At 38.1% G+C, this 27,476-nt stretch overlaps 1 protein-coding gene across 1 annotated transcript in view; it reads left to right on the top strand.

Moving 5' to 3' along the window:
* TMEM132D (transmembrane protein 132D) overlaps positions 1–27,476 on the top strand; it is a 195,648-nt gene that overhangs the window by 24,377 nt on the left and 143,795 nt on the right. Inside the window, exons 3-4 of the mRNA XM_042829099.1 lie at positions 17,543–17,678; positions 18,022–18,945. Coding sequence (XP_042685033.1) covers positions 17,543–17,678; positions 18,022–18,945 — 1,060 coding nt within the window. The remainder of the gene's footprint in view (positions 1–17,542; positions 17,679–18,021; positions 18,946–27,476) is intronic.

The following is a 27,476-nucleotide window of genomic DNA, read 5'->3' as shown; positions in this document are numbered from 1 at the left end:
AGCCCCAGGAATTGATGCATTTTACACTGGGTTTGTAAAAGGCCCCTTTTTGTCTCCAGAACTTAAAACTGGATCTAATGCTTGGTTGTTTCAAAGAGCTAACTGGTGCAGAAGATTCTTTAAAAATCCTTTAATGTGAGGTATTATCATAAGGCCAAACAATACTGCCGTACCAGATCATCTTCTCATTCTTTAATCCATATCTTTGCTTAAAGCGTCGTGTTTTCTTGCTAGTGAGCCTGAGTCAGATAAGGCATAGAAGAAATGTTGAATGTGTTCCTTAATATTCAATTTTCCAGCAATTTTATTGGCAAACTGACTTTCCAAAGGCTCAAGGCTGTTTTGTTCTCCAAAATTACCTCAAGCAGTAAATTTACCAAATATTAAAAACCACGTAGCATCTTCTATGTACATTCTTTAGTAAGTGATGAAATGACCTGGACTTTTTAATAATCTCTGGCAAATTATTTTAATTTCCCCCTTTGTATGATTAATAATAGATGAGATAGACACATGGATGGTGTCTACTTACTCTGTGGATTTATGTATATATGAAGTAATATGAAACTAGGATGGATACAGAAACTAATAAGCAATCATTATCATGGCTTATAGTAAAAAAAATAATTGTAGTCTCAACTTTAAAAATCTTTGGAAGTCTCAGGGTTTGGAATGTTGAATTGTTTTTTTACCTATACAGCTTCAGTTAGTCACTGCTCAAAATTGATGCCCAAGACAAAAGAGGCAAATTCTTTTGAATGGAACCTTTTGCTGAATTATTTTAGAACGTTTTGTCTATCCAGGGAATTTCCAATATGCTCTTTGTTCTCAGTAAGTACACATCTCACTCAGGGAGAGTGCCACTACAAACCAACAAACTATTGTTGTCCGTAGATTGGCTTTAGATTTCAATTTGATTTCCTTGGGGACGCCACATTGGAGGAGTTAGGAATATTTGGAGTATTTCAAAAAAATGCAGTCAACAAATTTCAATGCAAAAAACCAGAGTGTTTGCAAATTAAACTGAATCAGGACTTTATTAAATCAATCACTTAAAACTCCAGGCAGTGTTTTGTAAATAACTAGCAGAGAGTCACTCAAAGAGAAAAGAAATAGCAAAAATATATCATGGTATCTCAACCTCTGCATGAGCAACAAGGACAGCTTGCTTAAATCCTCCTTCACTCAGCCTGTGGACCATTGTTTTCAGTACCAGTTTGTAAGCACAGCATTACTAATGTTCCTTGAGTTTGTGTTAATGACAAGTTTGCCAAATCCAAGATTTAAAATACAACTTGGTACATATCAATGCTTTATTTTTGTTCTTAATTGTGGTCCAAAGGCCAGACTGAATTGCTCAAACTGCCTACTTCACAGCATGCAAGCTTTCCAGTATTTATTTAGTGCAAAGCTGTAGACCATACAAAGTAATCCCACTGCAATATCAACTCACAAACAATTTTATAAAGCATCTTTAATGCAGAGTGTTACTGTACCCAGAGGTGTAGGAGAGCAGTATTAATGCAGGCATGATAGTTCTGAGTGTTTGTATGAGTCCTCAAGGAATAATAAACTGCTTGAAATAACAACCGACAAATTCTCCAGGTGCTTTTTATCCATGTGTTGGCAACTGTGTTGATTCCAGATCAATGCAGGGTATTAAGACATTTATATGATTGAGCTAAAAAGCTGCCAGGTTGTACAAGCATCAAACTTGTATAAAACAGGAGACCTGAGTAAAGACAATTGTATTCTGTTCAGCAAATTCAGGAATAGAACTTCGTGGTAACATCAAAATCTTTCTTCTGACGGTATTTATTTTAATTTAGTGCGTGTACTGGCAAAGCTGAAATATTTGTAAGTCTCTCAATTACTGGAATCCCAATATTTGAATATTTTTCTGGTATAAAATGAGTGCAACTCACTCCTTAGACAACAGAAACGCAAAGCCTTTATTTCACATGCAATCCCAACAGAGCCCAGAGCATACCTGTCATAACAATTATTGGCTTTGACTCATGTTCCTGAATCAGCAGAACTGTGTTTCTTACTGATGCCAAACTCTGGCATCATGGAGCTTTGTTGTGAAGCACTGAGTATACAGAGTAGTTCTGTGACAATCAGTTGTTGTCTTGGCTTGTATCATGGAATGAATCCTAGACAAAGAAGCTGATCTAAAAATGATGGAGTCTTTTGGAAGTACTTTTAATTGGCTGTGTGGACACTTGGATCACACTGTATTTTTTTACTGCATGTGTCAAAATCGCACACGGTTGCATAAAATTAAGTTTCATTTGATTTTCTTGAAGTTGTTCAATAATATAAAATCACAGTAGCATAGCAGACCCAGCTAAGATATTGACACAGACTGCTATAAAGTGATTTACTATGAAGTTCAACATCTATGGACTTCTACTTTAAATTAATAAAAAAAATATTCAGAAAGCTCAAACTTATAACATATATCAGAATCTTCAAATTCCTGACCATGCCATTAACCATCTTCCTTTGTGGCATGTTTTTGCTTTCCCCTCTATTGGGTCTGCATGTAGCAATCCAGTGGTATGTGGTCTAAATTAAGAAACTGTGTATTGAAACCTAATGTATAAAACTATCTACATAAGAACGTGCTCTGAAATCCAAGCAAACACCTGTCAGGCTGGAATTTCTCTATATGAGTGTTAGTTTTGAAAATACAGAATATTTTCAAGGCTCCATTGCTTAATGTGATTTTAGCCCTACGTGGGGATGTACCATGGCAGTGGCATCGAGAAAACACTAAGAAAGTGTTCTGGTCCCATCTGTACGGTTGCACAGCGTGTCTTACACACTTGTAGCCTCTCTTGAAAGTTCACCCGCAAGAGCTGCAAACCTTCAGGGTCTCAAAGATTTTCACAGGATTTTGGAAAGTCTTCATATATAAGCTGCACTTTCCTGAAATGACATCTGCAGCTAATGGTGCTTAGATGCTCATCTTGTCCAGATATTCTTCTGGAAAATGGTAACAGCTACCTCTTGGCAAAACACTGCAAAAAGATAATTTTTTCTTACTCATTTGTTCTTGCATAAGTAGATATAGAACCTTACTCTATTATGAAGTCATCAAATATATTTCAGCATATGAGAGCAGTCTCTGGGTACTCATAAAAGGTGTTTGAATTACATATTTTACTGCAAATAATGTTTTCTGTGAGAGTATGTTGTTTGTTTGCTTCATCTGTTATTCTTCTGTTTAAGAACTTTTCCAGAAAGAGGAGACTTAGGAGACTTAAAAGTATTTCCTTGATGTAGTTGATCTAATTTTGTTTCTACTTGCTTTTCCAATTGAAATCTGAATGAGGTGATATTCATCAAAGAGGCAGAGAGAGAAAAAAATTTGAAGACTTTTCTGGCTTTTGTGCTCCAATCCTGATCAGGGGAAAATATTTTTCAAGTTAGATATTAGGTTTTTCATAACTTCCAGTTTTTCCTGTTGGGTTACAGAAAACAACTTCTTCAGAACTGCTTTACAGAGTTTTAGCTAGGTAGTACATAAAGAAAGCTTTCTGAATGTTACTTTTGTTGTGATTTTTGCAGCCTTACTTCTGCAGTGTTACTTCTGTGACAGATTTCCTTGCACACATAATCTTGTTGACTTAAATTTAATGCTGTGGGTAATACAAGTATTTGAGCAAACTAAAGATTATTTCCATCCCCTTTTCTTTGAAAAAGATGTTAAACACAAACTGTTCCTTCTTAAATATCTTTATATCTTCTCAGTGGTTCTTGCACCATTCAAGTTACACAGCAGTAAAATTCATTAGGACTTGATGATAAGGCCCATTAGGCAGATGCTGGCATTTTGGTTACCTTACCAAGTTGTGAAACACATTCACTTATTATCTATGGTATTGTTAAAATCCAAATGGATCAGTGAAACCAAATACAGCATAAAAGAAGGTTCAGATCTATGGATCTTTGCCAAAAAAAAAAAAAAAAAAAAAAACCTGCTTTAATTTATCTGCCCTAAAATCTTCCTGTGCTACATTCGCGGCTGAAACACAATGGGAGAACTGTACTTTGGAGGTGATAATGAAGTCAGAGCACCTTTGACAGATTGCCACTGCATGCTGGCTTATGGTGGGCTTTATCCTTTTCATCTCTTGAATTTTTTCAACACGTGGAAGATGTATTTATCTACCTGTGCACCTTTATGTATGCTCTGGCTTTACTTTCTTAGTTAATTAGCCATGGTTTCTATGGCACAGTGCTAGCAACAGCAGAATCTGTGACAGGGATTCAAAGTTGCAGAGCACTCTACACAGCTACCAGAGTAATTTGTCCTGTTTCAAGCAGTCAGAGACAGTATCTCCACCCAGGATGGCATTTACCAGCATTCAGGAGCTTCTTTACTTAGTGGATCATTGAAGCATACTGCAGCTGATCATTTTGAAGACTGAATCTACTGTTGTAAGGGTGCTTCCTGTGTGAAGCTGGGAAACTAGGTGAGATTTTGGGTTTAATTACTTCCTATCTGAAGCTGGGATTTTCTCTTGCCTCAGTGAGGATATGTGCTTGTAAATGTTTTAATATTTTCTTGATGTGCTAATTATTGCAGTTCAGGCACTGTAGAGTAAGACACAATGTGCATATCTCCTTTTGGTGTGCCTTTATCAACTTCAGTAGGGCAAAACAAATCTCAAATCTGTTGTTTCTTGAGTTCTGACAGTATTCGCAGTTCTGCCTTAAATTATTCTTCTTGTGTGTCTGTAAGTTACAGACTCCTTTATGCACCTGAACAGGATCTCCCAGAATCTGGTTCCATCTGCAAGTTCAGGCTGAACATCAATGGCACATATAACGAGGTCAAAACTGAAGAGTTAGATTGACTTCTACCATATGCCTTTAACCTAGTGAAATTCACTGATCTTGTATCTTGCTCCTGTTTAGGAACCACTGTCTCAGTGTTATGATGCCACAACTCACTTAGATAGCATTTACGTTGTGCAGTGATTGTTTCGATTTTCTGTACTGCTTATATCTTGATGAGTCTATCACAGAATAACAGATCAGAAGTAACAGCTTTGAAGTATTTGAATCTAGGCACACTGCTGATGATGAGTGAAGGTCCCTGAGAAGTGCATGACAGCTCTGTTTCCTGTTCTGCAGGTGAAAACCACTGCTGAGCTTGACAATGGGAATTTTATGCTGATTGCCTGTGACATGTAGGCTCTTAGGGTAAAGAGAGGACTTCCATCAGTCTAGCACCCTTCATCCACATGTGTAAACTTGAAAGATTCTTAATGCCCCAAAGAGAAGAAAATACCACTGAAGTGTGAGGAAATCAGAATAGCCTGGTACCTTACTTCTCACGTAGCCTGGCTGACATCTGTTGAGCTACTCCCCAAGTAGTTCTCTACTTAAGTGTGGTGCATGCGATCTGATTCCAATTAAGGGCTGCTTTTCCAGCCTAAGGCAGGAAGTGAGCTTACCTCTTAGTATTCCCAGGAGTGTATTGACCATATTTTACTTGTACCCCTGCCACTCTGTCACAGTGAGATGAAAAGCGTTGTGTTTGTTCTTTACTCCCCTCCTCAGTGGCCAGGGTAATGAATCTCCTGCAGACTGTCAATGTCTGCGTCCTCTCCACTCCTGCGAGACACTAAGCAAGATAAATGGCACTGTGTAATGACTGTGTAAGAATTCCAGTCATGATTTGTCTAGGTGGGCAGAGCAGCTCCTGGTGTTACACACCATCCTCCTGCAGATCCTATTTCAGCTGGACTTTGAACTTAGCTTCTGATGGCTAAACTGGAGCTCTACTCCCACAAATCTCAGATTAAGTGAAGTCTTTTATAATGTCTTTTCTTGCATGGTCATTTCTCATTACTTGCTATGTTAGAAGGTAATGGGCGCTGTAAATTCTCCTTTAAGAGCACCTGTGTTAGTGAGAAGCTGTGCCCCAGAAAATGAAATTCTTCCACTCTGTTAAATGTTCAAATTTCAAACTGCAGAAACCTTCCAAGTAAAAGCTACTCAGTGCATTGTTCCTGTGTGAGCAAAGTGCTGTATACTCAGAAGCCATGTTGTGTGGTTGCCTCTTCCTTAGGTAAACACATAAAATAGATGTGCTAAATCTACTTTCTGGATATTCAAATCTTTTGTTATGCAGTAGCTGTGAATCATTCATGTGAATGGAAGTAGCTACTAGTTAACAGCTCACACCTTGGTTAGCAAATGTATAATTGTCAGAAAGATAGAAATTCCAACAGCCCCTTTGAAATTTCTTGCTGATTTGAGCAATATAAAGCTTTCTGAGGAAGATTAAAATAATATAGGGAAGTCTTAAATTATTCTTTCACATAATTATGATACATTTAAATTCTTCATTTCTATTTTACTTACAGACAAAAAGGGGTGTTATAAGTAAGTGCTCCTCTGCTTGCTCGTATCACTTCCATTTCTCTGCTTGGTCAGATTGTGTTTAAGTAGGGTATACCTGGCCTCTAGTTATGAGGGATGTAAATAGTAATTTAGTATTTCTTTTTTTTTTTCTATTGCTATGGAGTTTTTATGATTTTTATTCTATTTTCATGTAACTTTAATTATAAAAATATTGTTTGGACTTGCTATTGGCATGGAAACATACAACAGATTGTTGCAGGATTGGCACAAAAGAAACATGTTTTTTTAAAGATTACTGTCTGGTTTTGATCAGTCCTTCATGCTACTATAATACCTGCCCATTGTGAATTGGTAAAAGACCAAAACTTTCATATAGGCCAATGAACATAGGATAACAACTTTATTTAAACTTCATTTCACCATGGTACAATGATCAGCTAATTGATCTCCTGTACAAAAGACTGCAGATCATTAAATACTAGAAAGAATGATGTGAACTGAGCTGTATTTTGTTAAAGAAAGCCCTTATGGGTTGTAGCTTTGATTACATTCTTTGTCTTCAGAGATTATTTCCTTTTAACTCACTTCTTATGAATGCAGAATGCTAATGGTAAGAGGTCATTCTAGCTAAAGTTCAATCAAAGGAGAATTATTTTTGGATCTTGACTGCTTGGCCATAGTTTTTAATTTTTTTTCAAAATAAAAAAATAGCTGTAATTGGGTTTGATTTAGATGAAGTTTCTTTTGCATGAGATGCAAAAATCCAGCATATAGTAATCATTGAAAAAGTCAATTGTGTACATCAAAGCACAAATAATAAAGATAGTTTAAGATGTGGAGTAATAAAATATATATGCATTCATGGAGCACTGTCATGTCTACTGGTCTTGATCTTCTGATCTTTCTTATGGCAAAGATGCTCTGCTGAGTGAGTGGATTCACTTTTGGTTTCCTTGGAATCAATTTACCCATTGCCAAACTCCAAGTCATTGAAAACTTTTCTCAGTTATGTCAGAGCTTCAAAAACTAGAGGAAGAATTGCAAGGAGTTGTACTTCTTTCAGCACTGGGGTAACAGAGAGCAGACTAATGTTCACATAGACAAGAATCTTCTGTGAACAGTGATTTAATTATGTATTTATTATCACAATTATGATGGAGCATTTATGTGTACATATGTACATCTACACTCTGGGAAGTTACACTCAGCAAATCCATATCGTTTGGCAAAGAGAAGAATATATCTGACTTTCATTCTACGGTGGATTGTATAAAATCAATGTTAAGAATCACATAAATACTTCTGCACTACTTTGCAGCAGTCTGTTTGTCACTCCAGATCGAACAGGCAGTGGGCAGTACTGGACCTCCTCTGGTCCAATGCCAGATCCATCCTCTGATCACAAGGTATGCGCTACCTGTATGTGCTCTGTCTGTCCTGATGAAACTGAGTTTCTTTACAGTTCATATCAGGGCTTCAATTAATACCAAGAGGACCACAAGTTTTTATTTCTTTTTTGTCTAATCTTCTGATGAAATCATAGTAGGGCCAGTTAAAAAAAAATTGTTTTTAGCACTGGGTTAGGATTTAGTAAGGTGGAGCTGAAATAACTCTCTAAGGAGTTTGTTCTCTTTAAATGCTTTGAGAACTAATACTTCACCCTGAGCAGTGGTAAAATACTTCCTCTAGTCTTTAGTCCCTTTAGTGATCTTATGAAAATTTTTGGTCTTTGCTCTGTTGTTCCACACCCTTAAATAATGGGAAACCTTTCCTGCTCAGGTCTCAATCAGCCTGCACACTAATTAAGCTAATTGGGAGAAATGTGATGCACTCCCTAATTACAGCTGCAGATTTTTTTTTTTTTTTTAAGAACAACCTTACTGCAATTTTTCTTCCATTAAAAAAAAACAAAAACAAAAACAAAAACAAAGAAACAAAAAAACAAAAAGCAGAACACCCCCCACCTCCCAAACTTTAACTATTCCTTGTTAGGGTTGCCAGTACATTTTCAGAAGAGCTTGTTAAGGTGGCTCCCTGTCTTCCTTGTGTTGCTGAGGCCTCTCACTACTGTCTAAGTATGCCAGGTAGACAATTTCAAAGAATTTTCTCATAGGAGGATTCTGGTAAATAACTCTGGGTGGAAAGAGGTGTCAGGAAAGGCATTACTGGAGTGCATCAGAGTATGAATAATGTAAGAAAAAAAGTTTATGAAAGACCCTCACAAACTAATTTAATCAAGAGCAGCCTTGGAGTTTTGCTAGGTCGTGCAATTAACTAAACCATCCCCTGGAGTGGGTTCTAATTAAGTACTGAGTTCCTCTGTGACCCTGTCATCCTACCTAGCGATCTCACCTATCAGTTACAATAGCTCTGAAAGGACAACCTATTATGTATTAGCTGCAGATCCTGCTGAAAGCAAATTTATTCTTTCTGGTCAGGGTTGAGTGCAGACAGGAGAAATCTCAGGATTTGAATTGAGCTATTTGTAGTAACTGATAATGACATACTATTTGCATTTATAGAAAAGGCCTCAGTCGTTTTGGTTTGTGAATTAGACTGACTTCATGTTCTGTTTTGTTTTTCACTTAAATAAATGTATCTTCTATTTTAATTTCATATTTCCTGTGGATTGTTGGTTTTATGCATAACCTTTTGCATCTAGTATTATTTCAACCGAGCTGCCTTGACTTATTTATAATCAGTCTCCAAGTGCAAGTACCAGATCTAGTCTTCTTATGGAGAAGTAATTTCTTGCCTTCGGCCTTGTAACTAGAAGGGAATAATGCTTAAGCAGAGACACACATACAGGAAAGAAGACAATGACTTCTAACACTGTTGAAATGTCAGACCCTGACCTTTAAAAAGACTGAAAGAAACCGGAGGGCATAAGCCCTAAGGGATGTTTCTGCATGAACAAGAGTGGGAGTTGACAATTTTTGTATCTACAAGAAAAGGTGATATATTGCTGCCCTCATTCATTTGGTCTATGGAATTTATTACTGAAAACACATGTTCCTAAGCAGGGATCACATCATGCAGTCGTCTTTCCAAAGATCAGATCTGTATGTATTTACATAGGAAGACTCACAGTCATAATACATAAGTGTAATCTGAAACATTTCATGCTGAACTGCTGCAGCTACTTTAAAGCCTTGTAGTAATAGCAAGGCAGGATTGAAGTTATTTTTTACTGAGAAAGGAACTGCACTGCACACATGCAGCAGAGATGTAACATCAACCCGAAAAGACTGGCTATGGAACTGTTCAGCACGCTGTCTGCTTGTGCTGCTAATTCTCATGGGATGTGATGAAGATGATGTTGGGAACGTTAATCTTATTTCTGTACATTAGCTGAGATTCTTTTTCACCAACTGTAAATAACTTCTCCCAAGATATCGCCAATGAACCTTATCTGCCTTCCTTCTTCAGGCTGTGTTGTAAAATTATTTAACATAAGCAAAGGTCTTCAGTTTCAATGCTTATAATCTCATTAATGCTACTTGCTACTTACCCAATTTGAAACCCTCAAGGCTTAAATTTTGTATGTGGCATCTCTGTGAACCATATGTAATTTGGGGAACACTTTTAATATATCATTTTAATACTTTTGCTTTCCTTCACTTTCAGTGGTTTGTCTTGGTTGATTTATTCCTGGATATTTCCTAAATTGCCAGCCAGTAAATGTCTGTACACTCCTGTGATTTGTTTGAGCAGTTTGAACCATTTTTTCTATGACTAGGAAAGGAATCGTATCTACGTATCTGTAGACTTTAGACATAGATATGCAAAGCCTAACTTAATTTTTAAACCAAGTATGGTACTGTAAATTATAAATATAGTTTTGCATTTTCTATTCTGTCTTAATTATGTTTGTTGTCTTCCCAAGACAGATTTAATCCTTATCTTTGTTGTCTAGTAACACAGTAATTGATAGTGGCTTGTGGATCATGGTAAATAAGCATAGAATTATCTGCTCAGCTATTTGTTCCATTTATCCAGTGATTTCATTATTATCCAAATAGGTCAATGAGAGATAGCTAACGTGTTCAACCATGCTTTCTGAAGAATGGCTCCTCTCCAACTCTGGAAGACTTACCTTTGTTGCATGCTTAGGAGCTTAAAAACAGCCTGATACCTCTTCTAGATGTCTGTTTTGTAGGAAGGCTGAAGGAATAGCTTTCCCATGGAAGTTACTATGAAGATGGAGTTTGAGAAGAAAAGTTAAAGGCTTTGTATTTCTAATTTATATAAATATGTCTGTAAAATATATCTATATGAATACATTACTGTATTAATATTCATTCTTGAGGCCTTATTAGATTTTTCTTTCATGGTTTTTCTTCAATATTGATGGGGTATAAGAAAATTTCACTTTGAATTGACTTGAGATCATTGGGTTTTTTTGAGTCAGTTTAGCTGGACAGCTGAAAAATAAATTATTCACGAGTTTAGAGTAGAATATATCAAATTGCAGCATCAAGTCTATAAATTATTCCTACTGAATAAGATCTAGTGGCCAGTGCAAGTTCTAAATGCAACTTAATTTGGTTAATGCCTTTCTATTGGTTTTCTGCTCATAGAAAAATCCTACCATCTGTCTTACTCTACCTAGTAGATGCTGCTCTTTACTCTGAGGACATTCAATTAGAGGACTTCATCTTTCAATCTGTTATTTACAAGCAGTGATTGGAAGCATCAGTCATTTATACGACTCTAGAATCCATCTGGTACAGACTTAACGTATACAGCAGGATGTTTGCATTAGGATTTGCTCATACCCACACAAATGTAGATATTAAAAGTGAATTCAACTATTTTAAATATGTGTGTGTGTGGATTCACGTGTGCACACATGAACTGTGACAGTGGTGAGGATAATTATTTTGAATGCTCAGAGAACCAGGCTCTGAGAGCTTGCTACGACAGGGACTTCAATTTGTGCTCTTTGTAAATGTGAAGACCTGCTTGGCAGAAAATGTATCTGTAATTTGTTTTATATGTAGGATTGTTATTGTTTCTGAGCTTTCTATTGTAGGCTTTTCACCAGTTCCTCTGAAATCTTTTGTTCGAAGCTTCTCAGTGGGACTAGAATGCAGAACTATTCATGTCCGTGTAGCAGGGATTTTTAAGTATCCAGGATAATTACAGGGTAGAGGAAATAATTTGGGCTCTCAGTGGTTCTTGTTCAGCTCCCCTGCAGTCTTCATTGCTGCTGAATTTCAAAGATCCTCTATGTTTTCTGGGAGAAATATCCCTGCAATTAAATAGACAGAGTCCTCAGCTCCATGCCTCACAGCATCCTCCTTGGAGGAGTCTGTCTGTGACACCAAGGGTATAACATTCCAATTTCCAGTCAGGCTTCAAAAAAACGAATATTTAGCTGAGGCAGATTTTAATATGACCTTTAAAATCTGCGAAGAGATGTGAAACTGGCTCAAAATTGACAGAGCAAACTCCCAAAGAAGTGCTAAAGAAAACATTGGAGGGTTTATCAGGCAGGGGAAGGAGAAAAGTTCCAGTTTATCTTTCTATTTTTAGGTGTTTGTGGAGTGTCAAATTGTGTAGCTTCTGTATCCTCATCAGCTTCTCTACAAACCACTTTTCTTTCCATCTCATACCTATTTAAAAGGGGATTTTAAAAGGTAGAATCTGTTTCTGAATAGAACTTTGGAGATTTGCATGAGCAAAGAACTTTTCCTAGGTTTGGTTAAATGAATATTAGATGAGGTCTTGGCCTTCAGTTTGCCTGCATTGGGAGAAAAATACTTTGGAGTTATGAAAAGATAATTTCAATTTTTTTTTTTTTGAGAGAGAGAGATGTTAGCTCCCTGCTTAGTTGACAAAGTTGGAAGTAGTCAGGAATGTTCTCTTCCTTCTGAGAACACGCTGAAGTATGTTTCGGTTGCACTTTCTCTAGTGAGTATGAAATAGGTGTGCATTTAGTGAACATCATAAGTTTTCTTAACATTCTTGGAAATATACTGCACATGCCAGTAAAATAGTTATTTAAATGAGACTTAGTTTTTAATCGTCACTGATCTTCCATTGCTAACATTAACTACTTTCGTTTGTTGGCTTTACAAATTCAGTGTTAGACACAGAGCCTACAGCAAGATGTAGAGACCTAATATAGATTAACAAATTTAAAACGAATTTTAAATTTCCTCTTCTTTAAGAAAATTGATGGCTCTAGCACCTTTAAGAAAGCAGGAGAACGATCATCCAGAAGCCATGAATACTTGTGTGCTGCAAGTTCACATGCAGCTAGGATTGGATTAGGGCATACAGTCGTGTTGGCCAGCAGCAGAAACTGGCTTATTACTTTTGCAAGTCAGCTGTTAACTTGATGCATAGAATTTGTTTCTTTCCATCCGTAAAGTCCTGTTAGCAGAACCGCAGCATCTACACAGTCACTTCTATAAGTACTGTCATGGGAGGGCAGGGAAGGGGAGGCCAACTACTGCCATTGAAAACTCTGGTCAGAGCCTGAGAAACCTTTAGAAGCATTCTAATGTTTCTACAGCCTGTCTCTAGCTCTTTCACCACTAGGGTGCTGGGGCCCCTTGGTACAGCACATAGACTTGTACTAAATCATTAGAGATCATCACTTCATGACTTATTAAATGCATCAGAATCACAGAGAAGGCCAAGACCTGGTGTGTGTGTGTGTGTGTGTGTGTGTGAAGGTGGACCAGTGAGTTGCTGTAATCAACACGCAGGAGTGTGATGCCATCTTATGTTTCATGTCCTTTTGATCCTTGTATCACATGCAGCTGATGGATTGGGGGCACCTCTCTGTGATTATTGATATTTTGCATCTGGAGCTAGGTAAAAGTCTTAGTTACTCATTCCTCAGTACTTACTGTGACTGTATTTTTTTCTTCCTTACTGTAAACTTTGTGGTGTCCATCACTGCTTTGCCCTTTCATGTTCAGGCTGACATCCGATCTTGTGTGAAACTGTCATATCCTTTCATCTCAATATTTTTCTCTGTGATTATTACTTTGCTGCCTTTTCAGGTGGGAACTTTCCTTTGTTATGTGATTTCTCTCTGATCGTTTTTGTATCACTTGGTAATATAAAGCTGTGTGTGTTCCTCTGTGGGCCTTTCTGTTTAAATGATTTTTTTTATCTGTCTGTCAATATGAATAACAAAATAACTTTGGGATTGTTCATCTCTCACCTAGTAAATGATGGGGTGTAGTCTGCTCAGATGTCAATGATAAAATTGTGGAGGTTTCTACAATCTTCAGTAAAATGAGATACTCCAAGAAAATATTGCCATCACACTGTTCAGCTGTTGTCAAAAATCTTTCATGACTGATAATCATATTTTAAGAGCATGATAAATGTAGTGAGGGACCCGAAACTGAAAACAGTACTTTAGGTTCAATCTTACTGGTGCTGAGTACAGAGGAACAACCATCTCCTCAGTCTTGCTGGCTATACTCTCTCTGATACAAGCCATAATGCTGTTGGCTTTCTTGGCCACCTGGTCCCACTCCTAGCTCATGGTCAGCCAGCTGTCAAGCATTCCACATCTTTTTCTGCTGCACAGCTGTCCAGCCACTGCCCCAAGCCTGTAGAATTGTGGAGTATTAGATCAAAGACAAAATTCCAAGGCATTACATATGCAGGAGAGGAGAGACATTTGGAAGATTCAATGTCCAAAAGTAACTAAAATGTAGACTTTCTTTCTGAACTGGAAAGAACCACCTATCTCAATCTTAGAGATAGAGCAGTAAACTTCATATATTTTATTACCAGTGTGATCTTGCAGCTGGTAAGGCAGTTTTCCTAAGCAGTTATTCCCAGCAGTCATAAGAAAAAAGCAATTATTTTTTGTAAATAGTAATATTATATAATTGATTGGAAGAGTGTTTTATTTATCATAAATGTATGGTCATGGATTGAACAGTTTAGAAATAAAGTGTTAGGGCAATGAAATCCCAAGGATCTGACAATACAGAATGAAGTTAGTGGTCTGTCAGATTTCTTCAATTTTCAGAAGCCATGGTCAATAACATTGCAGTAAAACTGAGCTATGAATAGTGATTTTGTCATTGACCGAAAGCTGCTGTTACATGATATTAAAGAAATAAAGATTTAAGATTTTTTAGCCAGACTGCAGTACAAAGTTAATAGCCTAATCAAGGAAGCAGTCTGAACTCTTGGAGGATAAATGCAGCATGTTTACAGTGTCTTGTTCAGGGATATATCACATGCACAAGCCTTGGATGTGAGGGAGAAGACTGAATATGCTGCTATTTTCTTGGGTTTTTAAAACTTCACTGACCTGCAAGGAATTTGCTTCTTCCATCAATGACAAGTACTTTTTAAACAGCATCAGTCAGTGAAGATTTACTAAAGAGAAAGGAAAGAAATCTACCATCCTCCAGCATCTCTTCCCAGGTGGGCACTGATTGAAATCCTCAACAAACCATTCACAGCATGAGAGATCAAATACAGATATAGTTTTTAGGGGTTGAGAAATAACAGCTCCTGGCATAAGTGCAGTGTCAGAATTGGGTTGTATTGGCTTGTTTCAAACTGTTGCGGTTCATCTGGAACCAGAGTACTGCAACACCAGTCCACAAGTTCAGTAGATATTCAGCAGACTGAGCAGCCAAATCATGCATTCCCAGGGCAGGGTCAGTCCCATGAGTTCAGTAATGCTGCACCACAGCAGTCCCTCAAGACCCAACACTGCCTGCTGTAGTCCCTTGGGAGAATCTCTTTTTCCTCTATGATGTCTCAGCTTAAGAAACTGATCTTGTATCAGGCTTGCTACAACTAATGAATTCCAAGTTGTGTGAACTGCATCTGAATGCTGGCAATCTATCCTACTGTGGATGGACTGAACTCTTTGAAGGCTGTTCTGACCTGGTACCACTGATTTTTATTTTTTTTTTTTCCCTGGGTTATCCCTGTGGAATTGTAATTATGATGTTAAAGATTTGATGTAATATATAGGGTAGATGGTGTAACTGAAAATTTTGAATCTGGGTCTCATCTGAAAACACAGCAAATTGTAATCTTCTGCAATTTTTCCTTTTTGCTGCAAAAATGCATAATGTGTGCAGAAATTGCCATGGTTGCAATCAAGGACTCTGGTAGTCTTTGTGTTTAATTTCCTATCCTTCAGAATCCTTAATAAACTCTCATGGTCAAAATCCAGATGGTACATCAGAACTCAGAGTAGTTTTTTGAGCATTTTTTTTTTCTGTTTGTGTTGATTATAACTCTTCCGAGATAAAGTGTAAAATTGTTTGAATGTTTGGCCTTTGGCTGTTTGGAAAGCTGCTGTCAGCTTCCAGCATGAATATGAATTCAGTGCACAGTGACAGCTTGCTGGTAGGGCAAAGCACAGCCATGAGCAGACCAGTTTGCCGTTGCCCAGGAGTTTAAAAACAAATAGACCCTTCTCAATCTGGTGGGACTGTTTCTTTTTTTTAGTAAGCACTTGTTCTGTTCTGACCAGTCACTGATTTACAAACTCTGAGGAACACTGTCCTATGGAGATGGGGAACATAGAGAGAAGATTTTTAAGCCCTTAGGTAATTAAGCTTTAAAATAAATGATTAAAAAATTATGAGGTGAAACACTCTGTTAGTTTTAATATAAAAATAATGTACTTCTCCCCGTGGAATGCAAGGGAGGGAGCTGCAATCAAAATAAGGGAAATAAAAAATTGAATACCCTGAGCTTTTTTCCTCTAAGTTGCCTCCTTGATGCCTTTCTGTGTTTAATGGTGCTTTGCCAAGCTGTTGGGAGGAGGACAAAATGAGCATGGAATTTATAAATGGGACATTAGATGGAGGAATGATGTTATGGGCTGGGTGATATGAGGAAGTACAGCAGCAGAACAGATTTTGCCTTAGGGCTGGATAGGAGAGATGCATCCCTGCAACTCCAAGTACTAACAAAGCTGTTTAGAGTTGTTAGATATTCGTTGGGCGATTGTTTAGGAGAGGGTCTTTAAAAACTTCAGCTGCTGTCACTCACTGGAGTGGCTAGAGAGAGAGAAAGTGGAAGCCAAATGATACAAAGACCAAGGCTAGAGAAAGGGGGTGGTTTTGCATCCAAAGAATTGCTGCGGTTTACTCTTAGAAGAGGAAAAAGTTTTGGGTTTCAAAACAGTTCTAATGTTCCTGCTCTTATCTGAGCGAGATCTGCATTGGCTGCTTTGTTGTGGAGGTACACTGGTGATGGGGAGCAGCAGCAGGTTTCCTCTACCCTCATCTCCTGCAAAGGCAAATTTCCCTCTCAGGTCATCCTGCCTGTGGGTGGAGAAGATGGTTGTTGCTCTGAGCGGCATTTTCCAGCTTGTTTTTGGTGAACAGTCTGAAACCAGTTTTTAAAGAATACCTTCCCATGGGATCTGAAAGCAACAAGCCTCATCAAGCGTATTTGAGCCGTTTTACAGTGAATTGCAGCACATAAGAGAGAGATTGGTAGCTAGACAAAGCTGTCATCAGGTTAGGCTGCTGCACTTCCTAACTAGGCAATAAATAGTTAGGTCAGATTCCAAACAAATAATAAGGGCTAATAAAGCATCTGTGGAATACACCTCGGGAAATTGGGTTGCTTTGGATGTCATCCATGTAAACCTTTTGTCACTTTTCTGAATAAGGTTACAGATTTGAATTTACTGTGGAAAAATAATGCAATTTACAGCAGAATTGGACTGTGAAGACATGAGCATGAAGGTCAGATGTTCAAACAGGGAAGGTCGTATTGTATTTACATCTGTATTTTTTAACAGTGTATGTCTTTGCTCTTTGGGACTGACAGTTCTGAGAAAGAATGGAGAGTTGATTCTTTAATATGATAGCCTGCCTCAGGTAATTGCTTGGTGGCACAGTTAAAATAGATGCCTCACAGTGAGAGGCTCAGTGTCATTGAAAATGTTCTTTCCATGTGCAGTGGTGTACAACCTACAGATAATGCATTTGTATTAAGGAACGATGTAAGGTTGGGTAACAGCAGTGATATGAGGCTTGATGGTAATTTACTGGAGGAAAAAAAAAAAAGCACCCTTTTTCATAAATGCAGTTAAACAGAAGGGGCCATAAATGGGGTGCAAATAAATAAAACTCCTTTTGAAATCTTGTAGCAGAGCTTTTGTGCATTGCTTATTGTGCTAACTATTCTCCAGGAGAAATTCAGCTTTGTGCAGGAAGCCACTTGATGACCATGCATTGCTTGACGCTGCTGGAAAGACTGCTGAAGTGGAGTCTGAGTGGTCCATGTGTAGCATTTGATATAAATCATGATGTTGATTGCCTGTGTAGGTGCAGCTTGCTGTAATGATCAAATCTTTTTTTAAATGTACTTGTGCAGTGGTCTTATGCTGCAATTGCTGACTGGGTAATTTTGCTCTCCAATAACAAATGTATATTGCAAGCGAAGATGTGACCTTTGGCATGAGTAAACCTATACAAGCTGCTCTTTTTATCTATCTGCCATATAGAACGTAGAAAACCCTACTGCTTTCCAAGCAAGCTGGATAAATCACTGTTTACCTGGGCTACTTCTGCATGAGTTGATAATGCTTATTATTGCCACTAGTACCACCCACATCATTGCCAAGCCTCCATTAAAGTCAGGTAGGTTATGTCACAGTATGACTTGAAGATTTGATCTTTTAAACTTTCCTTTCCTTTCAACAGTGACTGAGAGTCGAGGGATCCTGGAAAGCATACAGAGGTTTTCTTTACTGCCAACTTACTTGCCTGTGACATATCGTATCCACAATGCAGATGTTTCCTTCTTTCTTAAGGAAGCCAACCAGGATATTATGAGGAATTCTAGCTTGCAGTCGCGAGTGGAGTCATTTCTCATCTACAAATCCAAGAGGCCACCTGTGCTAAATGCCAGCTATGGACCTTTTTCCATTGAACAAGTAGTGCCCCAGGACTTAATGTTGTCTTCAAATCCATTTGAGTCTACCAACAAGTTCTCATTTAATTGGAAACTTAAGGCCTTCATAATGAGTGACAAAATCTACCCTAGCAAGCCCAAAGTCCAGGTCCTGTTCTACATTGTGGGCAGGGACTGGGATGACTATAGCACGACCGAGAGGCTGCCCTGCCTGCGGGTGTTCGCCTTCCGAGAGACGCGGGAAGTCAGAGGCAGCTGCAGGCTGAAGGGGGACCTGGGGCTGTGTGTGGCAGAGCTGGAACTGCTGCCAGGCTGGTTTAACCCCCCCACCGTTGTAGCTGGCCGTAAGAAACCAATGGAGCATTCTGAAGGGAGTCCTGTGGAGCTGTACTATGCCATACAACCAGGAGATGAGAAAGGGGAATGCACCAAGGAGGATGTTAGGAAAAGTAATGGGATCCGACCAGGGCGCAATGACATTGATGAGTCGGGACCTCCCTTGCAGAGGATTGGAAGTGTTTTCCTTTACCAGACACATGCTGTCCCTTCCTTAAATGAAATGAGGTTGGATAATAATATTGCCATTTGGTATGCACCAAAGACTGTCAAGCAAGGTGACATCTTGACTTTCCTTGTATCTATTGCTAAAAATTCAACAGAAGATCAATTCACACTGAGGTAAGGCTATTTTTTTTTCTGTACCTTTCCTTTTTTTTTTTTTTTCCCTACTCCTGCTATGGGAAGTCACTTCCTCATGTATGAATTTCACCAAAATTCTTCAATTACTTCTCAATAGAAACTGAATTACAGTTGGTTGACTTGATTCTTTGTGTACTGTTCAGTCTAATACTGTATGAATTGCTGAGATGTGATCTCTTTCAGTGTGAAAGGACAATTTCAACAAAGGGCCTTAGAATACTACTTTAAAAATATTAAATTAGTAGACCTGAGACCCATTTATGTGCTAATAGGAGATAATATGTAAATTCTCCTGAACTGAGGTTTGTGGTACTCCTAATCTCTCACTGAACTCATGTTAAAATTAGTAAAGCTCAAATCCACAAAGGTATTTATAGGAATTGAGTGAAAATTAGGCATCTGAGCAGGATTTATATGCTTAAATACCTCCCCACAGCTTGTTGTATACCTGACTCTGTTTTATACTTCGGAAACTCAAGCATGCTACTACTGACATATAGAGACCAAGTCTGGAAATGAAAAATACCTGCTTTGAGTATAACTTTAAATTTATACTCAAAGTGCCACTTTCCAAGGTTTGCAATGTTAGTGGGAAGTTCACTGTAACTGCTGATATCATCCAAGAGCAAACATATCCAAAATAATCCAAGATCAAAGGCTACACTGTGGTAAACTGAGAGCAATTGTGCATTGCATGCAAGTGAAACTGCCTGGTTGTCTTTTTAAACCTGAGGCTCTGCGTGCCAGCACTGCTGTGTATCTGACAGTACTGTGGAAGAATAGTGGGTGCAGAGCTGGTTTCTTTCTTTTAGCCCTTATTAGCAAGTCACAGCAGCTCTGTCAGAGGTGGAGCTGCGTTGTACTGCAGTTACTGGGATGGACTGCCATGCCCTGAGTGTTTGTTTCGGAAATGAGCACTGTTGCCAAGGCTCCCAATGGCTCACAATCTCGCTTCCCAAAGAGGAGGTGCCTCATAAACATGGGAAGCTCACTGCTCCCTTTTACAAATGTCACAGTTGGTGGCTGTGAAGGACGCTGGAAGTGCTGGGTACCTTCAGCTAAGGAATCAGCTCCTACTCGGACTTGAGACAAAACACACTCTCTTTCCTCTGGTGTTTATACATCTCAAACTCCAAAAATCTGTCTCTCTTCACCTAGATGTTTCAGGGCTCAATCTTTTCATTCTTAAAATTTTTTTTTGGGGGGGTGGTGATTTGTATGGGTTTTCTGGAGAAAGAGATTTGCTATATAAATCAGGTCATTTTTTCCTTTATAAATATGTGATACATAAATAACCACAATGCTTGGTGGCTGATTTGAGGACAGTTATTTTCTCTTCATCTGGTAGAGGATAAACGCCAGGAGGATATCCACCCTCTTTACCATAGCAGGTTTTCATTTTGAGTCAATCTGTCAAAGATTCAGGTTGCTGTGAGTGAGTGGTTTCAAAACACACAATCTGAATTCCTTGGAGTTTGTAAGTGTTCAGGGACATCTTTGAGCTTTCTGTATTCTAGTGACTTTAAAAGGATATAATTTCAAACACACATGGAGACTGCTATTACATTTGAAGATGCATTTAAAATATTAAAAAACTTTTCTATCTCAGGGAAGTAAGGTTAAAAAATCTTCACTGGCTCATACACCATGAATTCAGTGTCTTAGAAATCTGACTTCAAAGCCATCCGTATTTCTGTGAACTGTGATCAGTTAAAAGTAGAGGTGGTTTATAACTAAGATAATTTTGGTATATGTAGGTTAATAAAATTTTCAAAAATCTTGTTTAAATGGGGATGAAAATAGAACACCAACCTTCTAAATAAATGCTTCTAATGTTTATTTTCTGAAACAAAATGTATTTGATTTTTGGTTTTAAGATTCTGGCTGTTTCCAAATTCAGTGCTCCCAGGCTGGGAAGAGAACCTCAGGAATGAAGGGGAATCTTGCTAGATCCCTAGTTGGCAAAGAACATAAGTGATGTTATATCTGATGAATATGTACAGGAGGCTCACTGCCAGCCGTTACTATATGATGAAGACATTGGATTTCATCTAGGAGACAGATTTAGTACCCAATATGCCAAAAGCTTCCAGTGTGATTTTAGGCCAGTTAGTTAATCTCTCTGCCTCTTCCTTTTGCTCTTCTCTAACCTAGTGGTGCTGGTCATAGTGACTGCTCCATGCCTCTGCCTGCAGCTGCAGTACAGCTGAGCTCCTTGGGCATACAGTGTGTGCATGGTGATGGATATTGGTCGTCTCCATGTTTGCTGCTCCTGTGCTGCAAATATCAATAGTGTGAGAACATGCTGCATCTACTTGGTCTTTTACAGTGCTGATCTCTCTCATAAAGGAAAGGAAAGCAAAGACTTTTCCTCATGATGTAACTTTTATGAGAAAATTGTACTAGTATTAATCTTTATTTTGAAACTGTCTCTTACATTTAGGAGTCTTAGCCTGAGTGGCAGCAAGACTTGGCAACTGTATTCATAAAGCAAGGCCAAGGGCTGCTGGCAAAATGCTTTTACCATTGCTTTTGCTCCATTGGACTGGAAATTATGACTTGAACAGATGGAAAATATAGGATGCACAGGTCAAAAAAGAAGCAACAGTAATGTAAAGCAACCACAAGCAAAAAATAAATGAATACACAACTACTGAAAATTCTTTGTTTCAGAATAATTATATTGAGAGTAAACTCTATCCCCTCTTCTCATGGGAAACGATCTCCAAGGTGATCATTCTGGAAGATGCAAAATGCTAACCATATAGGCTACTGTTGGGTACCTTTGGTCTTTTTTCTTCTCAGACTTTTCTTCTATGCAGTAAAATATTTCAAGTAGTGAATGCGAGATGGATTGACTGTTTAATTTTGTGAGAGTTGGGGCAGAAGGACCAATATCTAGCTTTTATTTTTAATGAAAAAGAGAAAATAAAAATGCATCTTGATTGTATGGATGAGAGAGGGGGAAGAAGAAGATAAAATGGTGAATAAATATAGAATGCTCACTAAGCCCCAGGTTTTGAACTTATACTGGATCATTGAGCCTTGAGAAACTGATTTCTCAGCTTATATCACACACTTGCTTCCTCTTTGGTCTTAGCCAAGTCACTTATCTTCTCTGAAGCCATTTTACCGTTGCTAATATAAACAGGTATTTGAAGATAACATGTCGTATACAAGGAATGAGCAATATCTTCCCAGTGAAGCAGTGTTAAATGCCTTTAGAGAAGAAATAATCAAACATCCTGTGCCTTTTATTCTGTTACTTCTTTTGAATGCAAATTGTTTGTTGTGTTCTTTGTAAGTGGCCACCTAGAGGGTTGTATGTGGAGTCAGTGTTAATATATCCCAGCCCAAAGAGAGCAGCTCTGAAGCCCATAGCCCTTCCTCAATGAGGCAAACCTCAAAGTTCCTAGATACTGACCAGCTCTGGACATGTGGTCTATGCTGTCACTGAAACTGTTTTATCATTATTTTACATGCTGATGGCTGGAGAAAGGCTGTCCTTTGTAACCTACAAGAAAACACTGGGGGCTTTAAAGTACTGCTGAGCTCTGAAATTAACTTTCAGAGGAGTCTCAAACTGTGGCCAAAGCCATGATGGCAGCAGTGGTGGAACTGCTGCTGCATGGTGATTTGGACAAGGGGAAGCCTTGGGCATCATGGCTGCTGCCACAGGAAGCTCAGGATGGAAGTACATTCAGCCACAAGTTTAGAAACATGAACTTTTTGACTTTTGTCTCATCTGCTAATAAGAAATCAGCGATTTTTAAGCAGCCCATTCTACTGATATCAATGAGAACTTGGGATCTTTGGCTCAGAGGTATTCAAGAAGTAGAAAGGATGGCTATAATCCCAAACCACACAGAACCACACTTGCTTCTGCAATAGTGACTGATTTAATTATTGGCCAAAATTTTATTTGTAATTTGAGAGAGAAATATATCCTATTGCCAATGAATTACAACACTTCTGAATGTTTAACTTCTCATAGCATCTTTCTTTTGATGTTAAAAATTCCTAAGGAAAATAAACTCTTAAGTGAAAGATAATGGAATGGGTTTCAGCTAAAGAATCTTGCCTTTATTTCTTGTATTCTGTCATGTTTGTAGCATTATGGCCTTCATTTTCTTTAGATGCTGCTGCTGACTGAGTAGCTGTTGGAAATTATTTTCATTTGGAGCAAATCCCGTTTAGCCTCACTAGCAGCAAGAAATGTCCTATTTTATACTAAGCAGGTCCACTCCATTCTAACCTTTATATAGGTTTGAGCTTCACTGTCAAAATCTATCACTGGATTTCCAGAAGAAATAAGTAAAATGTATAAAGCAGCATTATTCTTATGAAAGAAGGTTATATTTGAAGCTTGTGAAACACTGATGCTATTTGAAAAGATGAACTCAAGTTTTGTGTATGATACTACTACATTTATAAACCAAACTCAGGAGTCAGAGATATCTGGGCACCCTTTTTATAAAGAGTTTGTCTGCCTTCTAATGCCTGCCTTCTAATGATAGTTGTGTGAATGCAGTGACTAGTGTGAAATTGTGGTAGTGAATAAGTGATGTCCATCAATAATCTGGATAAACTGTCTTAAAAGGCCCTGGAGTTTAGGTTGCATGAACTTCTGTTTTTTCGTTTCATCTAGCAATCAATAAAAGCCAGCAAACATGAAAAAGGCTGCATAAATACATGAGGGTGGCGGAACTGAGATCATTACCACTCAATTTATACAGCAAGAAAATTTGAACAAGACTGACATTTTATCAAATTGCTTGTATGCTCTTCTAGTTCTGAGCTAAATCATTTCTTTTTCCTAGTGCTGAATTAAATCATATTTTAGTGGTAGAAACAATCAGGCAGTAACTAGTGATCAGGAAGGTTACCAGCCACATAAAACTGTGTAATGAGATGGGCTTTTCCCTACGCCTTAGGTTTATAGGGCTATTTGATGGCATCCCCAGCCCTGAATATGTACATATTCTGCCAGATTGCAAAGAATCCTAATGTGCATCTTTTTCTTCCCCTGGTAGCTTTGATTTCTTCTGTTATTTAAGCAGCCCTGTCTGCATTAGAAATTAAACAAAAATATGAAAATCTTATCTTCTCTGTGGTATATGCAGCTGACTCTTTTTCTTCCCTTTCAACTACTCTTCTGGCCTGATGAAGACAGAAGACATTGGCCCCTGCTCTCCCAGCTGCACATTTTCCTCTGCCCTGTCATTTTTTGGGAGTCTCTGCTGTAATCTCTTCACCAAGAGATGGTACTGCTGGGAAAATGAAGTTTCCATTGGCAATGTGACCTTGTCAGGCCAGAAAGTCTGTATCTTATTAGCAACTTCTAGAATTCCTGTGTCTAAAGTTAGAGGCTGAATGTCTCTGATTTTTAAAAGGCATAAAAAGTGCATTTCAATCCACTGGGAGGTTTAGTTAAGGATAAATATTTTTTTCATTATAAATTTCATTAATTTAGGGAGAGTAAGAACACAGAACTCAGCTTAACTTGGCTGTAGGACGCAAATATTTGTTGTTGTTGGTTTTCCCTAGGAATGAGGAGATTTGGGACAATACGAGTTAAATTTCTGGAATGAATGTCTTTGAGTTTTATTTTCTTCCCATAGAACTTCTCAGTTCTCAATTGAGAAAACATTAGAGGCTCCTTTGTGGTAAGAAATGAAACAATATGAAAGAAGGCTGTCAGGTCTGTGCTAGATAAATGGAAGACAGATGGTAAGTGTGATTGGCACTGACAATGTGTGAGCTGCCTTGTTTGCAGGTGCTGCTCCTGTCATCCATCACACTTTCACCTAATAGTGGGAGATGTCACTGTGATGTACTTAAATTCCCAACTGACGGATAAAGCAAAGCCAGCAGGAAGAAGGACTTGGGTAAGAGCAGTTTACAGGGAGCAGCCTGACTTTAAGGTGTGTTAATACAGATAAAGAAGTATCAAACACTGTGTTTTGAGATAACACACAGAGTGTGTTCTGCTCTGCTGTGCACATGCTCCCCCTAATGCTGTTTGATCTGTGTGAGGATTTCTTATTGTTTTATCAGGACCAGGGATTATATATTTCACACCTAAGACTTTTCTGAGGGAGACAGGGACAGCTCTCACAGTGGGTCACTGCCCATCTGCCTCCTGTTTCTCGAGAATGAAACTCATGTTGTTGTTCTGGGACAGGGAAACATGCACCCTTGAGAAGTTCAGAGGCTCACAGTGTTGAGCTCTTGTCATCTTTGGATGTCTATTTATAAAGCAAGGCTTATCCATAACCCTTTTCAAAGTTTCTTTCTAGGTCTGATGTGTCCCAGTTGCGATGTGGTGTCACCCAGTGACAAAGTTATACAAGTCTTTTATCAGCCCTCCAAATGTCTGTCAAGAATCCCTTTGCCAGGTCTGGTTGTTGTGATGAACACATCCATTCCAGTTTCTCACACTTACCTTGTAGTTACTGACAGCTTAGGAGCTGGATGCTGGGTCTTGCATGCTCTTCATATATTCTTCTTGGTGCTTACTCCTTTTGTGTTTATCCTAGTGGCCAAATACACAAAACACCTTGTTAATCTTTGGATGAATGAACTTCCTTCCCCTTTCTTTAACATGCTAGGAAAACACTCTGTTCCACCCAGGTGAGGATTTTTTGTTTCTATTTTCAAAAACACTTTTCTAAAATAAAGCGCGTTGAAAAACAAGAAATAACAAGAGCATTTCATGAGGGTAGGAAAAATCTTCTATTTGAAATTATTGCAATATTTTGACTTCTCACATTGTTTCATCAACACCTATAGCCCATGGCATTCAAATCCTGTAAGAATAGAGGAGAGCAGAACAATTATTATGAAATCAGCATATATTCTGGCTGATTTATTCAACTCACAAAGAGTATCAATAATAATAGCTTATGGTAGATATTCATTACAAAATAATTGATTAGAAGTGTATTGTAGTAGATAAAGTCTGATCTAGATATGTAACAGTTAATTTAAAATGATGAAACTAAACAACAATGACTTCCAACACACGGAGTACTGCCATCAGAATATTAAAAACAGCACCAGATACTGAGATTAGATATTTTGTATTGTTGCCCAAACGGATCCTAGAAGCTTCTTTACTTAAGCATACAGTTACTGCAATATTTATGGGTATTTCATAGCATTGTCTACAGAGTTATTGTGAGAATAATGTTAGTTTTCTAAATTTTGATTGAGGTTGACGTATTTAGAGCTTGTTTCCAAATTAAGTGGTATTTTGTTTCCATTGGTTGTTTAAAAAACAAACAAACAAACAAAAAATACATTCTCATAATCTGCAAGACCAAAGGGCCAATTCTTCCCAGATTCTAGCAAGGACAGTGCAGTGGATTTGATGCTATGCAGGCTGTATGGGGGAGAGATCCTCAGCTTGGGCAAGTTGCTGCTTTCCATTACAATGAAGTCAGAGGGTCTGACCAGCAAAATATTACAGAGCTACCTAAGTGGTTCTCTGTGACTCATCTATGTGACTGTGCATTTATCTGAAATGCAAGGAGATATGTGGAAGTAATGCAGGGAAATCTTATTTTCCTACTGTTGTAATTAAGGATTTATTCCTTTTTCAATGGTACTGAAGATTTGAGTGCAACGTGCATTATAAAGCTTAGCAACAAAAAGTTCTCTTTACAGATCTCTGAACCTAATACCCAAACTTTGAAGTGTTTGTATATAAAGATTATCTTCTTGTTTGAGGAATTATTTCTTTCAAGTCTTCATTATTCAAGCTAACAGATACTGAAAATGGCTTTAAATCATTGGGGTTTTTCCCTGTTTCCTTGCTTTGTTTTATATATATATTTTGAGATATATATATATATATATATATATATATATGTTGGTGGGAATGTTTGCCACTGGTTAGTGTTCATGTGTTAAAGCATTTTTCCTCTGCGAGTAGAAATGGAAATAGGTGTTGATTTGCGTTACCAATGTAGAATAGAAAAACTTCTATGTTAAAATACCCTTTCAAAAATGTGCCTGTGATCTAGCCTTTGCGGACGCAGTAATTGCTTTGCCAGTTTGTAGGCTGGAGCAATCTGTAAAAACTAAAAGAAAAATGTCTGTCTCCACCAGCTGAAGCAATTGTTTGTGGACAGATTCAAACCCAGATGCAGAAAGTCAATTTTCAGCATTATCACTGTAGTTCAGGGAGACATTTAAATAGGCCTTCCACTGCTGAAGTGGAAGGGGGAGGGAGGTGAGCTATAGATATGTGCTAAAAGAGAAAGGAGGAACAATTGAAGAGCAATAAACATCAAAGCTGCTGGAAGCAACAATATGAACTTACAGCTGGGTTTCAGCAAAAGCAGCTATTGTATTTGACTCTTTTGTATCATGTATTCTAGTAGATTTTTCCCCTTTTGACTAAAATGCCTTTCTGTGATAATACTTTCTCTCCTCCATTATCATTTCCATCTTTAATACAGATGCTGGAGAAGCAGAAAACCCTTTTTTAGAAGTGCCGAAGCATT

Source organism: Centrocercus urophasianus, unplaced genomic scaffold (genome assembly GCF_019232065.1).
Source record: "Centrocercus urophasianus isolate 14NV4802_14NV808 unplaced genomic scaffold, USGS_Curo_1.0 seq_30, whole genome shotgun sequence".
Taxonomy (NCBI): domain Eukaryota; kingdom Metazoa; phylum Chordata; class Aves; order Galliformes; family Phasianidae; genus Centrocercus; species Centrocercus urophasianus.
The sequence above is the reverse complement of the archived record's forward strand: the minus strand, read 5'-3'. Positions and strand labels throughout refer to the sequence as shown.